Genomic DNA, 16,464 nt, shown 5'->3' on the forward strand with positions numbered 1-16,464 from the left:
CATGCCTGGGTAATTTTGTATTTTTAGTAGAGATGGGGTTTCACCATGTCAGTCAAGCTGGTCTCCAACTCCTGTCCTCAGGTGATTCACCTGCCTTGGTCCCCCAAATTACAGGCATGACCCCACCTAGCCTTAAACTTTTTTTCTTAAAGCTATGTCTTAACCCAGGTTCCCTGAAACTTGCTTCTCAAAGTGGGGTCCTCAACTAGCAGCATCAGGGACAGCTTATTAGAAATATAGAAGCTTAGGCCTCACTCCTGACTCACTGAATCAGAATCTGCATTGTAATGAGCCCCCGAGGGGATGTAAAATTTGAGAACCACTGCCCTAAAAATAGTGTCTGAAGCAAGGATTAAGTGCTGATGCTTTATTTGGCGGGTGTTAACTCAGAATAACAAGATTGGGAAAAAAGAGAATTGAGGCAAGGAAAACTAGAAGTAATGCATGGTGGTGGGTTTCTACTCTGGCCTCTACTTTATTTTTTTTTGAGATGGAGTTTTGTACTTTATAATGAGCCTCAAAAGACACTGCAGGTTGCTTGGCAGGAGTGCACACTTGACCATGTGCCAAGTGTTTGGACAGGGTGTATGGAGAAACCACGCCTAAGAGAAATCCACCAAAGGAGGTAGGTGAGGGAATTATCCTCATGAACTTCCCATATCCTGTTTCCCAATGGTTGCTCCACAGGGGGTTAACCCTTATGCTTCTGGGTCATGTAAGTCAGAACCTTTGGTGGCCATTCAGAAGCCAGATTACATATCCTGTTGCATAGTATTTTATCCAAGTGTGGAAGTGGCAGGAGGAGCCAGAGAGTGCATCCACCAGCTAGTCACTCTGGTTATACAACAGCAGCCAGAGAGAAGGGCCTGGGCAGTGGGACTGGGTGGAGCTGGTTGGCTACAGCCACAGTCAAGGCCAAAGAAATCTGAGAAGATGTCAGAAGACATATCCAATACAGCTTACCCATTCGCCAGTCAGAAAAGTTGTGTGGGGTAACATGCCGATGGATGGGACCTTCCGTAAGCTTTAGATGGTGGTGTTGGTTGAAGCCCTGTAGACAATGAAAGCAAACTCATATATGCTATACATATTGATTCTGGTAAAAATAAATCATTGCCCCAGAGTAGAAGGCATGGCTTTCCATTACAGATGGTTCTCACATGAGAATATGGAGCTGCCATTCTAAAAAAATAAAAAAATAAAAAAATAAAACTCTTCACCTCTTTTCTAAGAGAGGAAATACAAATCCTTTTATTTATAAAGTTCCCTTTAAGGTTGTGGCCAGTTGCAATTTTCTGGAAAGCCTAATGGAAGAGACAGATGTATCAAGCTACAGAAGGCTTGATTCAAGCTACCGTTACTAGTTCTAAGGCCATAATTGATATTCATCATCTCCCTTCTCCACCACCCATGCTAGACTTCCCTCTTGTCCAACACTTCAGCTGATTCATCTAGATTGGTTGCCTGATTGGATGATCTTCATACCTAGGGGAGGAGGTAGGGATCTGAAGCTCTTAGTTGAACAGCCCTTTCTGAGTTATAATTGCTTTACCAGGAGTGGAAGTACCAGGAGGTATCTCAGTGAATCCCCTGGATTGCCTGCATTCCAAGAGGAATAATCCAGGCTGCTAAAGGTTTTATAATTTTTTTGGAGACAGGGTCTTGCTCTGTTGCCTGGGTTGGAGTGCAGTGGCATGATCATGGCTCCCTGAAGCCTTGCACTCCTGTGCTCAAGCGATCTTCCTTCCTCAGCCTCTTGAATGGTTAGGACTATAGGTGTACACTACCATGTCCAGCTAATTTTTTAATGTTTCTGTAGAAACAGGGTCTCACTATGTTTCCCAGGCTAGTCTTGAACTCTTGGGCTCAAGCAATCCTCCCGTCTTGGCCTCCCAAAGTGCTGGGATTATAGGCTCATTCATGAGTCTCCACACCTGGCCAATTATTATAATTATTGTACTTTAACTCCTTTCTTTGCCCACCAACTTGCAGTGCTCAAGGCAGCCAGGTAAGTAGTTACAACTTCCAGGTCAGTGGAACCTGATTGTGTGCCCTCACAGAGATATCTCCCGGGAAACCAGAACTTCTAACATAAGAGTCCAAAGTTCTGGGAACAAAAAGCAAAAATTCCTCAAATGTATCACTGGGTGTAAGAGTGAAAGGGGCCACTTCTACTTCCATCCCTTGCTTTCTGGATTCATCCTTTCTAGTCATTACAGATTAGTACCATATATTGGTCTTTAGTTCAAAGAATATTATAACCTGGAGGACTGGGCCACAACCCTGTGAGATGTTGTCACCTCGTTTTGCCTTATCTGAGTCTCAACAGGCTTTTCCACAATATTATCAGGTCAGCTGCTCTTGTGTGTTTGGTACATGGTAAGGCCAGTAGACCACGGTCATCAGTCCATTTTCACTCCCTCTTTCACCATAAAATAGCTCTCTTGTTTGGAGGAAGTGTTGCATGGGTTAATATGTCAATGGATAAGGTGTCTATGAGCTCTCAGATGGTGGTACTTCTGAAGTCTGTGGCAGGAAAGGCAAACCCATGTATTATGTTTATATGAACACGTGTTTATATCTTACCCCTTGTGTTTCTACCTCACCCCTTGGTAGGGTGACCATAGGTGGCAGTTTGATTGGGATGGTCCTGGTTTACACCCACGGGTATTTACCCATTGTTCCTGTGTAATCATGACTAGCATTCCTTTTTGCTCTCAACAGTGACCCAATTTGGACAATAAATTCTGTGGTTACCCTTTCCCTAGGAACACCATGCTATGTTAGCCGAGCACCATGAGTCCCTGCAGAGAAGGTCATCCTGATTGCCCCTCTACCTTGCTGTCTGTTGTGGTAAGTATGGTAAGTATGACTGCCTTGTCCTTTATGGTGAAGTGCTCCCGCCTGGCCCCTGCAATTCTGGGATTTTTATCATCTCCGCTACCAATAGGGAACTCAGGTCCATAGCAGCCTTTTCCTTAGCAACAACTCTGGACTATAAGGAGAGCCAGTACCACCCAATGCCTCCAAAAGCCTCCTCCATGGTGCATTCTTTTTCTTTTTTTTCTTTCGAGATGGAATCTCACTCTGTTGCCCAGGCTGGAGACTAGTGTGGCATGATTTCAGCCCACCGCAACCTCTGTCTCCAGAGTTCAAGCAATTATCCTGCCTCCGTCTCTTGAATAGCTGGGATTACAGGCGTGTGCCACCAAACCCAGCTAATTTTTATATTTTCAGTAGAGACGGGTTTTTGCCATGTTGGCCAGCCTTGTCTCGAACCCCTGACCTCAGGTGATCTACCCACCTCTGCCTCCCAAAGTTCTGGGATTACAGGTGTGAACTACCGTGCTTGGCCGATAGTGCATTCTTTATTGGCTTAGCAGGGAGTGTCCTCTGGGCCAGCCCAGGGCAGGTGGTGGGTTCTTGAGCCATACCTAGGAAACATTTCGAATACTCCCACCTTGAGCCATACCTAGGAAACATTTCGAATACTCCCACCTCCCTGAGTCTTCTGACTCCTTCCTCAATAATACACAAGGAAATCTGGCTTCTCCACTTTATTTATTGTAGGCCATTGCTGGGACCAGGCTTTCAAGAACCATCCCAGAAAACAGCTAAGACAAACTCCAGCCTTCCCTGCTGAACATTAATTCTCGTGTTCTGTATGTGTGTATTAGCCAGGGTTCTCCAGAGAAACAGAACTGATAGGATATACACACTGATATATAAGGGAATTATTATGGGAATTGGCTCAGGCAATTATGAAAGCTGAGAAGTCCCACAGTCTGCTGTCTGCAAGCTGGAGAAACCAGAGAAACTGGTGATGTAATTCAGCCTGAGTCCAAATGCCTGAGGACCAGGGTGGCTAATGGTGTAATTCTCAGTTCTGGGTCCAAAGGTCTGAGAACCAGGGTGGCTGATGGTGTAACTCTCAGTCCAGGGTCCAAAGGCCTGAGAAAAAGGGGTGGGGGCAGCTTGGGTATAAGCCTCAAAGTCTGTAGGCCAAAGAACATGGAGTTCTGATGTCTGGGAGCAGGAGAATATGGATGCCCCAGCTCAAGAAGAGAGAGAGAGAGTTTGCACTTGCTTTGCCTTTTGTTCTATGAGGGCCCTCAGTGGATTGAGTGATGCTTGCCCATATTGGGTGAGGGCAGATCTTACTCAGTCCAGGGAGTAAGATCTGGGTAACCCATAACCCTGTCAAGTTGACACCTAGTCAAGTCCACACACATTTCACAATTCCTGCCAGTCCACATTAGCCAAGCTCTGCAATATCTTTGGCAAGTATGCTTTTTTCTCCCTGGAGCAGGGCATTTTCTTCCCAGTATGGGCTGTGCTACAACCTGACTCTGGTATTGTTGGAGGCAATAAAGGGGGGGGCCAGGTCTTGAGGAGAACAAGTCATGGGGAAGGGGGTCTTCCTTGGGCAGGAGACTTCAGGGCATTTGAATGGTCATGATGCTCATTAACTCTGATATCCCTATCCCAGGTCTCAGGGTCCCACTCTTTTCCTATCTGGGCTCTCACTTTGAAATGGCAGCCTGTCAAGGGCATGCGTTTAGTTTCCTTTGCCATTCTGCTACCCTTTGATCTTGGGCTTGATTTTAAGAGCCTATCCTATGACTACAGGAAATAAGACTCTCAAAGTTTCCATAGAGGCTTTCTGGCTTTAAAGCATTGCATGACTTGGCTCCAAGCCTGCTATTTTTTGTTTCCAGGATCTCCAATGCCTTATAATTATCATTGTTTCTGAGCTGATTATCACAGCTACTTGATCTTCCAAAGTCTTGCTCTCCATACAGTTTACTCCAAATAAACTCAAGTGAAAGCTATGGTGCTATTGCATATCAGGATTATCACCATCTGCCTTAGAGAGTCTATATTGATTTCAGGAAGGTGAGCTATACAAACCCAAAATTTATCTTGAGGATTTGCTTTCTAGAACTACTTGTGGACCCAATTGTCTTAACTCATTTTCTCTAGAAAATAGAATCTGAAACAAAGATTAAATGCTGATTGGGAAAGCAGACAGAGAGAGTAAAAAGGGAAATGACATTGGCTAGGATGAGAAGCAATGCAAGGTGGTGTGTTATCATATAGGCAACTGCTTCATGACCAGTGGCAAAGAGCCATGGCAGGCTACTTAGTAGCTATGTCTGCTCAGCCATACAGGACATCTCTGGACAGGCTGTTTTGGAAAATCATAACTCAGTTCATAGGAGGGAAGAAAGGGAATTTATCTGACCAGCTCCCTCCTGGTTTGTTGGTTTTTATTTTTATTTTTATTTTATTTTATTTTATTTATTTACTTATTTTGAGAGAGTCTCACTCTGTCCCCCAGATTGGAGGGCAGTGAGTTAATCTTGGCTCGCTGCCACCTCCTCCTGCCAGGTTCAAGCAATTCTCGTGCCTCAGCCTCCCAAGTAACTGGGATTACAGGGGTGTACCACCACACCAACCTAATTTCTTGTATTTTTAGTAGAGATGGTGTTTCACCATGTTGGCCAAGTTGGTCTCAAACTTTTGGCCTTAAAATGATCCACCTGCCTCAGGGTCCTAAAGTGCTGGAATTATAGGCATGAGCCACCGTGCTCGGCCTCCCTCCCATCTTATTTCTCATTGGTCAATATGCTCCCCATAGGGAATTAATTCCCTAGGTGGCATCCTCCAGCTCCTCTGGCTGCTCGGAAGCCAGATCCCACATCCTGCAGTGTGGCATTTCATCTGAGTCCAAAAGTGGTGGAGGACCAGAGACTCCAGACAGGTGGCTGTCCAGCCTTATTGTGCAGGAGCAGCCAAACGGAGAGTTGAGCACTTATGGACAAGTGACTAGTCAGTTGCAGGTGACTGAATGCACAGATCTAGTTGGCCATGAAGGTAGCTGTGGAGCCAGGAGAAAGGCTAGACCTAAGGAATGTGAGGCAGCACATGGGATGTGTCTGATACATTTATTAATAAACTATTAATACACATATTGTCTTTGTTTTATATGGAAAAGGTCAAACATTCATAAAAATTGAGAAAATCGTTTAGTGACTCTCTGTACCCATCTTTTAGTTTCAACAATTATGATCATTTTACCAACTGTTTTTTTACTGCAACATTGTAAAGCAAGTCCTAAACATTGTGTCATTTCATCCATAAATATTAATTATGTTTCTGAGATTTTACATAACCACTATGTCACTAATAAAACTAACAAATTATCAATAGTTTTGTAACATTATATAATGCTTAGTCTATATTCAGATTTCCTTAATTCTTTCATAGGAGTTTGTTTTATTTTGGTTGGTTTTGGTTTTATAGCTGTTTATTTGAAATAGAATCAAAGCAAAGTCCACACATTACGTTTGGTTGCCATGTATCTTAAATCTTTTCAGTTCTATTTGGTTAATTCCCCACCCCATCCCACACTTTTGTTTCCCCATTGCCATCAGTTTGCCATTGATTTTTTAGAGATAGTGTAACATTTGTCTCACATTCTGAATTTGACTGATTGTTTCCTTCTGGTGTCACTCAACTGTTTCTTCTATCCCACCTTTTAATTTTTTTTTTTTTTTTTTTGTATTTTTTTTTGTAGAGTTGGAGTTTCACCATGTTGGCCACTCTGGTCTCAGACTCCTGACCTCAAGCAATTCGCCCTCCTCAGATATCCCTTTTAGTTCCTAAAAGTTGTTCTTTAGATCCAGACACTTAATTATAGGTTCAATTGTGTTTTTTTAAGGCAAGAACACTTCATAGGTGCTACTGTGTACTTACTATGGCACAACACCATAAGGCTCATAGTGATGATGCTCTGACAAACTCATGTGGAATTAATTTTCTTATGTAGTGGGAGGTAGGAATCCAGCTTCAACTTGGTTGTGAGGCATGATAGCTTTTATACATTGCTGGATTCCATTTGTGGATATTTTGTTTAGGATATTTTCAGTTATGTTCAAAGGTAAGATTATCAGTAATGTTCCTATCTTGTACTTTCTTTGTCTTATACCAAGATTTTACCAGCTTAATACAATTAATGGGGGACTGGTTCTTTTTCTATTTTCTCAAAGATTTCATAGAGGATTTGTTTCTTCAATATTTGATGTGACTCAAGTAAAACTCTCTGGGTCAGGTGATTTTTTTTGGAGGGTAAATTTTAATAGTTACAGGACTACTAAGGTTTTCTATTTTTTCTCAAGTCAGTTTTGAAAATATGTTTCCTTAGAAATTTAAATTGTTAGCTGGGTGCGGTGGCTTACTCCTGTAATCCCAGCACTTTGGGAGGCTGAGATGGGTGGATCACCTGAGGTCAGGAGTTCGAGACCAGCCTGACCAATATGGTGAAACCCCATCTCTACTAAAAATACAAAAATTAACTGGATGTGGTTGCGGGTGCCTGTAATACCAGTTACTCGAGAGGCTGAGGCAGGAGAGTCACTAGAACCTGGGAGGCTGAGGTTGCAGTGAGCTGAGATCGTGCCATTGCACTCCAGCCTAGGGGTAAGATTCCATCTAAAAAAATAAAAATTAAAATTGCTTTTTGTTTGTTTTTTGAGACAGGGTCTCACTCCTGTTGCCCAGGTTGGAGTACAGAATACAATCACAGCTCACTGCAGCCTTGACTTCCCGGGCTCATACGATTCTCCCACCTCAGCCTCCCGAGCAGCTGGTACTATAGGCACATGCCACCATGCCTGGCTAATTTTTGTTATTGTTTTACTTTTACTAGAGATGTGGGGGGAAAAAGAAATTTAAATTGTTGACTTTGTTTTCAAATTCATTGGCATAAGTTTTCATAGTATTCTATTTTCTTTTTAATCTGTCATATCTATAATTTCTCTTCCAACTTCATTTGTTTCTATTATTGCTTAAGTCATTCCTCTTTTTTCTTATTAGTCATATCAGAGGTTTTGTTTTAGCTCATTAGTCTTAGTCTTTAAAAAAAAATCAACTTTTGGTTTTGTTGATCCTGTCTCCCATAACTTTCTTTCTTTTTTTTAAATTTATACCTGTTCTTTTATTATTTCCCTTTTTATTTTCTTTAAGTTAATTCAGTTGCTGTTTTGTAACTTCTCATGTTGCATGCTTAACTCATTACTTTTTAGCCTTTCCTATCAGTACTAGAAGTGGGATCCTAAACACGTGATCCTATCACAGTGATATGTTGGCACATGACAAGGAAATATACATCATAGGCTGGGAATATAAGAACCTAGGTTATGTAGTAACAAAACACTTGGTAAAATGGCTGCTTGCAGTGATTTGATTGCAAATCTGATCAAGTGCCTGATACTGATTCAGTTGCTTCAAAGGAAGTTGTTGGAAAGAGCCAGTGTTAGCATGTGTTGGTTGCCTTTTGCTTTGTTTAGCAAGGTTTTTATATAAAGAGATAATCGGCCGGGCGCGGTGGCTCAAGCCTGTAATCCCAGCACTTTGGGAGGCCGAGACGGGCGGATCACGAGGTCAGGAGTTCGAGACCATCCTGGCTAACACGGTGAAACCCCGTCTCTACTAAAAAATACAAAAAACTAGCCAGGCGAGGTGGCGGGTGCCTGTAGTCCCGGCTACTCGGGAGGCTGAGGCAGGAGAATGGCGTAAAAACCCAGGAGGCAGAGCTTGCAGTGAGCTGAGATCCGGCCACTGCACTCCAGCCTGGGCGACATAGCGAGACTCCGTCTCAAAAAAAAAAAAAAAAAAAAAAAGAGATAATCACTGGAAAGAATTGACTAATACATGAAAAATGGAAAACAATGGACTGAGCGCAGATATTTGGGGCTTTCTTGTGTTAGAAAAAAATTGCTTTTAGACCCCAAATACAAAGTAAGACTGATAAAAGTTTTGAGTGACTAAAGCCAATTAACACTTTCTAAAAAAACACAAAGTGATTCAGTCTATGGCAAAGATTGGATTGGAAGTTGAGACTTCTCACTCAAGCCTATTATTTCAGATGGCCTCAAAATAACCATTATTAGGTGAAACAGAAAGGCATGGGGACAAGGAAATTAATCAGGCTTGGGAATTTTATTTAAAAGAGAAATTTGGATGTGCTTGTTGGCATATGGAGCTATCTAGAAGCAAGTAAGTTAGAAGCCTACTAAATTTGTAAGGAATCGATTAACCAAAGAAAACACAAATGCACCTTTGAAAAAGGCTTCGACTATTTAAACTTCAAATTAACTCTAAAGTCCTTAAATTCACACCACTATGGCATTGGCTATAAGAGTTCTGCAGCCCCCCAAGGATGTAGCTACTTCAGATGTGTCCATAGAAGAACCAGAGAGCAGAGTGAGGGGCCATGATAACACAGGATAAAGAATCTTTCCAGAACGCAGAATCAGGGTCTAATGAAGGAACTTTCCCTATCCTTTGGTCAGACTTTATAATGCTTGTTTCTCAGGGTGTAATTGATAAGTTCTAGTGACTTTTTTTTTTTTTGACAGAGTCTCTGTTGCCCAGGCCAGAGTGTAGTGTTGCAATCTCCACTCACTACAGCCTTGAACTCCTAGGCTCAAGCAATCCTCCCACCTCAAGGCACCTGAGTAGCTGGGCCCACAGGCATGTACCACCATGCCCAGCTAATTTTCTGTGTGTTTTTTATAGAGACGGAGTTTCGCCGTGTTGGCCAGGCTGGTCTCAAACTCCTGGCCTCAAGTGATCCGCCCACCTAGGCCTCCCAAACTGTTGGGGTTACAGGCGTGAGCCATTACTACTCCCAGCATGCATCTAATTTTAGTATCTGAAGTTTTTAGAGATTTAACTCTAGTTGTGTATGCTGACTCTTGGTTTTGGTGGCTTGCTTCCTTGTGACTTGGTAATTTTTAGACATGGGTTTCTCTTTGCCTGAGCTCTTTAGGATTACTTGTGGGCCTGGATTGAGGATGTGTTTATCCAGAGAAGATGTATATTTGCTGCTTCCAGGCACCTAAGGACATTATCAACCTGGCACTATTTAAACATAATTTTTCAGCTTGGGTTTTCCTGAACTATCTAGATAGTGTAAGTTAAATGCAAGGCCAGACAATATAGTTACAAACTCTTGAAGGAACCTTTTTTATTATTATGTTTTTTTCTCTTCAGAGCTGAGGCTGAAATGGACATTTTATTTTCGTGGTTTTCCTTTGTTGGCTAGACCTTGGGCCAATTATTTAACCTTTTCCAGTTTCAATTTAAAACTTACAGCATATATTTCTTGTGAGCATTAAATGACAGAATGCAGGTGAGGTGCTTAGATTGTGCTTGGCATAAAGTACTTGATAAGTGTCACTTTTTGGTTTGCTCTTTCTATGGCAAAACCTAGATCCAAACAATTAGAAATGGTACAAAACAGACCAGGCATGGTGGCTCACTTCTGTAATCCTAGCACTTTGAGAGGCTGAGGCTGGTGGATCTCTCAAGCCCGAGTTTGAGACCAGCTTGAGTAACATGATGAAACCCCGTGATATGACTTGGATTTGTGTCCCTGTCTAAATCTCAAGTAGCATTGTAATCCCCAGTGTTGGAGGAGGGACCTAGTGGGAGGTGATTGGGTCATGGGGGTGAATTTTCCCTGTGCTATTCTCGTGATAGTGAGTTCTCATGACATCTGGTTGTTTAAAAGTGTGTAGTACCTTTCCCTTTGCTCTCTTTCTCCTGCTCCAGACAAGTAGGATGTGCCTGCTTCCCCTTCACCTTTCACTGTGATCGTAAGTTTCCTGAGGCCTCCCCAGCCATGCTTCCTGTACAGCCTGTGGAAACATGAGCCAATTAAACTTACTTTCTTTATAAATTACCTAGTCTCAGGCAGTTCTTTTTTTGTTTGTTTTTGTTGTTTTGAGATGGAGTCTTGCTCTGTCGCCTGGGCTGGAGTGCAGTGGCACGATCTCAGCTCACTGCAATCTCTGCCTCCCGAGTTCAAGCGATTCTCCTCCCTCAGCCTCTTGAGTAGCTGAGATTACAGGTGCGCGCCGCTGTGCCTGGCTAATTTTTGTATTTTTAGTAGGGACAGACTTTCACCATGTTGGTTAGGCTGGTCTCGAACTCCTGACCTCGTGATCCACCTGCCTCGGCCTCCCAAAGTGCTGGGATTACAGGCATGAGCCACCGTGCCTGGCCTGGCAGTTGTTTATAGCAATGTGAGAATGGACGAATACATACTGTCTCTGCAAAAAAAAAATACAAAGAAAAAATAGCTGGATGTGGTGATGTGCACCTGTGGTCCCAGCTACTCAGGATACTGAGGTGGGAGGATCACCCGAGCCTGGGAAGTCAAGGCTGCAGTGAGCTGAGATTGTGCCACTGCACTCCAGCCTGGGCCTATGAATAGGTGACAATTCATGTGATTCAGATACTACCATGGAATATATGCAAAATATCCTTTAGGGAAGTGAGAGATGAAGAAGCTATTTGATTTTTCTGGGACCTCCAGGAAAGACGCTTAAGTTCCTCATTTGGCATTCTCTTCTGTGGTCCTAGAACACCACCAGGTTTGCTAAATCTCATGATTACAGAATATTAGTGTTGATATTTAGTGAAAAAGTCAGTTCACTAGTTCAGTGCAGTGGTAACATTCCTCATCAGGATGATCATAGGCCCTAAACAAATGGGCTGAACCTCCATCAGTCCCATGTGGGTATCAGCCTCATATGGGGTATATTAGTTTGCTAGGGTCGCTATAACAAAGTGCCACAAACTGGCCAGGCGCGGTGGCTCATGCCTGTAATCCCAGCACTTTGGGAGGCCGAGGAGGGTGGTTCACCTCATGTCAGGAGTTCGAGACTAGCCTGGCCAACGTGGTGAAACTCCGTCTCTACTAAAAATACAAAAATTAGCAGGGCGTGATTGTGGGTGCCTGTAATCCCAGTTACTTAGGAGGTTGAGGCAGGAGAATCACTTGAACCAAGGAGGCGGAAGTTGCAGTAAGCTGAGATTGTGCCACTGCACTCCAGCCTGGGTGACAGAGCGAAACTCTGTCTCAAAACAAACAAACAAACAAACAAACAAACAAAGTGCCACAAACTGAGTGGCTTAAACAGAAATTTATCATCTCACACTTCTGGAGGCTGGAAGTCTGAGAGCAAGGTACTGGCAGGGCCAGGCTCCCTCTGAGGGTGCAGGGAAGGGTCTGTTCCAGGCCTCTCTCCTGGATTCTGGTAGTTCCTTGGCTTGTGGCAGCATCACTCCAGTCTTCACATGGTGTTCTCTCTGTGCACATGTCTGTCTCTGCATCCAAGTTTCCCTTTTATAAGGATATCAGTCTTACTGGATTAGGAGCCCAATCTACTCTAGTCTGATCTCATCTTAACTAATTACATTTGCAACGACTCTATTTTTGAATAAGGTTACATTCTGAGGTGCTAGGGGTTGGAACTTCAACATATGAATTTGGGGATGGGGACGCACGACTCAACCCGTGACTGGGTAGATCTTCCTCTGTGCTGTCAGTAGAGGCAGAAACAAACTCTTCCTGTTCCTGTGTGCCGCTGCCCGCCTACTCCTGTGCCTCCCAGCTTTTTCTCTTCCCCTCCATACACCCATGGCTTGTTTGAAATATACATCCCTTTCCCTGGGCAGCTGCAGTAATTTCTCAGTCTTGACTCCCAGGCAGTAAAATGTCTGGGAACAGATGTCTCCAAATCTGTTTGTGTCACTGTCTCAGATTCAGATGAAGGCCCAACTTACATGTACCAGGCACTTAGCAAGTGTTACCATGCTAGGCACTTACCTTACCTCTCTGTCCTCATAACATCCCTCTAGAGTAGTATCCTATCTTCTTCATGAGGAAATTAAGGTTCATAGATGTTGAGTAACTTACCCAAAATTGCACCATCAATAAATAGTAGAACTAGAAATATGAACCATCAGGGTAGGATTTTGTCTTATTTCTCATCATGATAGCAGCTGGCATTTGAATAATGAGATCTTATCTGAATCCAGTTCTTCTCATTCCAGACTTTTCCACTACGCTTCCCTGCTATACCAGTAGTTATGCCAACAAATACAAGTGGCCCTTCTCTCAGAGGTTGAGAATCCAGTCACCAAGCCTTGTTCAAACTGCAAATTGGCCTTGTCCCACTGTGTGTATATGTGGCTGTGTCAGTCTTACTAACTACCAGAACATTCAAAATCCTTAATCTAACTGGCCTGGGTTCACTGGAGTGTCATATAACACAAAATACACAAGGAAATGAAGAACAAAGTTGGCCTGCTCATGCAGCCTAGTGCAACTGTCCAATGAGAAGCAATTCTGAAGAAGAGAGCCCTTCTGCCTGACAATGCCCTTGCTGAGACAGCACAGTTCACTTCAGAAGCTTCCTTACCAGCTCTTCGGAGAAGTAGCAAAATCTCCTGACTATATTCATGTGCCATGCCACTTGTCTCTCCACGCCATCCCACTGCTAGGGAAGAGAAGAAAAGACAATTGGAATATTGGAGATGAACAGCAAAAGCTCTTCCCTTCAACTGTCAGGGAGTCCTGAGGTGCCTGGAGGCAGGAAGATGAACTGATAACCCTCTCAGGTCCCCAGGACTTTAATTCAGGTAAAGCAGGATGCAGGCTCTGGCTTAACAGGGTAACTGTAGGAGCTCGGACTTGACCTGAGTGGGGACATTGGGAAGTGATTCCAAGGAAGATGACCCTTGCCAGACATTCTTCGATGTTCACCAATTGGTCTGTTCACCTGAGATTTGAGAGCTCAGTTTTCTCCAGAGGGACTGTCAGGTCAAATCCTCATTCTCTGCATACAGGTCCGCATCCTGAAATTCTAGTCTCCTGGACTTGAAACTCCTGGGAAATGTGGAGAAAAGGGTGGATTTGAGAGGTGAATGCAAAAAGAAGGGAGGAAGAATGTTCAAGATGAGAAAATAGATCAGTCTCTGAGGCATGTTTTCTGTTAATCAGGAAATGAAAACTGAGGCAATTATATAGTGAGGGGATAATTTTCTTTCACTTCTTGCTTTTTCTTTCCAGGTGTTCTTCTTGCAGACAAATGAGTCAATTTCATGAAGAGACAAATGAGCCATTTCCTTTGTCTCTATGAACCTAAGGTATTATTCCCATTATTTATTTTTGTTTTACTTTTAGAAATGGAGTTTCACTCTGCCAACCAGGCTAGAGTGCAGTGGTGTGATTGAACTCCCAGGTTCAAGCAATCCTCTCACCTCAGCCTTTAAAAAAACTTTAATTTTAATTTCAATAGTTTTGGAGGTACACGTGGTTTTTGGTTACATGGATAAGTTCTTTTGTGGTGATTTCTAGGAATTTGGTGCACCCATCACCTGAGCTGTGTATACTATACCCAATATGTAGCCTTTTTTTTTTTTTTTTTTTAGACCGAATCTCACTCCGTCGCCCAGGCTGGAGTGCAGTGGTGCAATCTCAGCTCACCGCAACCTCCGTCTCCTGGGTTCAAGTGATTCTCATGCCTCAGTCTCCCAAGTAGCTGGGATTACAGGTGCTGTGCCACCACGCCCAGCTAATTTTTGTATTTTTAGTAGAGATCAGGTTTCACCATGTTGGCCAGGCTGTTCTCGAACTCCTGACCTCAGGTGATCTACCCACCTCAGCCTCCCAAAGTGCTGGGATTACAGACATGAGCCACCCCACCAGGCCCAATATGTAGTCTTTTATCCTTTGCCCTCCTCCTCCCCTTCGTCGCTCCCCCCACCAAGTTCCCAAAGTCTATTATATCATTCTATGTCTTTGCATTCCCATAGCTTAGTTCCTACTTATAAATAAAAATATTTGGTGTTGGATTTCCATTCCTGAGTTACTTCACTTAGAATAATGGCCTCTAGCTTCATCCAAGTTGCTGCAAAAGACATTATTTCATTCCTTTTTATGGCTGAGTAGTATTCCATGGTGTATATATACCACATTTTCTTTATCCACTCATTAGTTGATGGGCACTTAGGTTAGTCCCATATTTTTGCAATTGCAAATTGTGCTGCTATAAACACACGTGTGCACGTGTCTTTTTCATATAATGACTTCTTTTCCTTTGGGTAGATACCCTGCAGTGGGATTGATGGATCGAATGGTAGTTTTAGCTCTACTTCTAGTTCCTTAAGGAATCTCCATACTGTTTTCCATAGTGGTTGTACTAGTTTACATTCTCACCAGCAGTTTTAGACATGTTCCCTTTTTGCCACATCCATACCAACATCTATTATTTTTTGACTTTTAAATTATGGCAATTCTTGCAAGAGTAAGATGGTAACTTTTTGTGGTTTTAATTTGCATGTCCCTGATAATTCGTGATGTTGAACATTTTTTTCATATGTTTGTTGACAGTATATCCTCTTTTGAAAATTGTCTATTCATGTCCTTTGCCCATTTTTTTAATGAGATTGTTTTTATCTGGCTGATCTGTTTGAGTTCCTTGTAGATTCTGGATACTGGTCCTTTGTCAGATGCACAGTTTGTGAATATTTTCTCCCACTCTGTGGATTGTTTATTTATTCTGCTGATTATTTCTTTTGCCGTGCAGACCCTTTTTAGTTTAATTAGGTCCTGTTTATTTATTTTCATTTTTGTTACATTTGCTTTTGAGGTCTTAGTCATGATTTCTTTGCCTAAGCTAACGTCTAGAAGAGTTTTTCTCATGTTATCTTCTAGAATTTTTATGGTTTCAGGTCTTAGATTTAATTAAGTCTTTGATCCATTTGGAGTTGATTTTTGTGTAAGGTAAGAGACGAGGATCCAGTTTCATTCTACATGTCTGCTTCAGCCTTCTGAGCAGCTGGAACTACAGGCGTGTGCCACCACATCTGGCTAATTTCAAAATATTTATTTATTTATTTATTTATTTATTTATTTATTTATTTAGTAGAGACAAGGTCTCGCGATGTTCGTCCAGTCTCTAATTCCTGGCCTCAAGTAATCCTTCCTCCTCTTTCTCCCAAAGTGCTGGGTTTAAAGGTGTGAGGCCCCGTGTCTGCCCTATTCTCATTATTGAATCTATAAAGTCCTTGGCATAGACTCTGTCTCAGGGAGCAGTGCAGGGCTAAGTCCAGAATCCAGGTCTTCTCACCCAAGCCCTGGCTCTCAACTACTCTTCAGGGGTCTCTGCCCTCCTGTGGAAGGTTCCATGACAGGCAACTTGTCAGGGTAAGCATTCAGAAACTGATTCGCCCTCAGTGGCTCTCTGACAACTGTCTTCTTAATTCAACGTTCACTTAGCATAGCTCTCATAACTGCTTCGCTCAGAGCTGGCCAGCTGACCTGCAGTTTAAAGAGAAAGGATGCTATGGCCAGGATCCTCAGTGTCACAAGAGAGGAAGTCAGGGAATCACAGAACCTTACAGCCAGAGCAGACCCTGGAGGGCGGGAGGTCTGCTCTCATTTCAGAAAGAGAAGCTAAGGCGCAGAGCAGGGAAGTGGCTTGTCCAGGGTCACACAGCTGAGCAAAGTGACAAACCTGGACTTGGAGCCAGACTTCAGGTCAGCAGTCTGGTGCTCTTCCCACCTCAACCTGCTCTCCTCTTTCTTAAAGAAAAAGAAAGAGA

General features: G+C 43.0%; 1 protein-coding gene across 4 annotated transcripts in view; it reads left to right on the forward strand.

The window, feature by feature from the left end:
* The first annotated feature begins 2,124 nt into the window (after positions 1 to 2,124).
* Positions 2,125 to 16,464, forward strand: part of LOC105493539 (vasohibin 2) — a 54,272-nt gene continuing 39,932 nt past the window's right edge. Inside the window, exons 1-2 of one of the 4 annotated variants that reach the window (XM_024796496.2) lie at positions 2,125 to 2,350; positions 2,769 to 2,862. In XM_024796496.2, the coding sequence (XP_024652264.1) occupies positions 2,797 to 2,862 (66 nt within the window). In that variant the 5' untranslated portion in view covers positions 2,125 to 2,350; positions 2,769 to 2,796. The remainder of the gene's footprint in view (positions 2,351 to 2,768; positions 2,863 to 16,464) is intronic. The other 3 variants (XM_024796497.2, XM_071080417.1, XM_071080419.1) reach the window with 3 other exon arrangements.

This window comes from Macaca nemestrina, chromosome 1 (assembly GCF_043159975.1).
Source record: "Macaca nemestrina isolate mMacNem1 chromosome 1, mMacNem.hap1, whole genome shotgun sequence".
Lineage (NCBI taxonomy): Eukaryota > Metazoa > Chordata > Mammalia > Primates > Cercopithecidae > Macaca > Macaca nemestrina.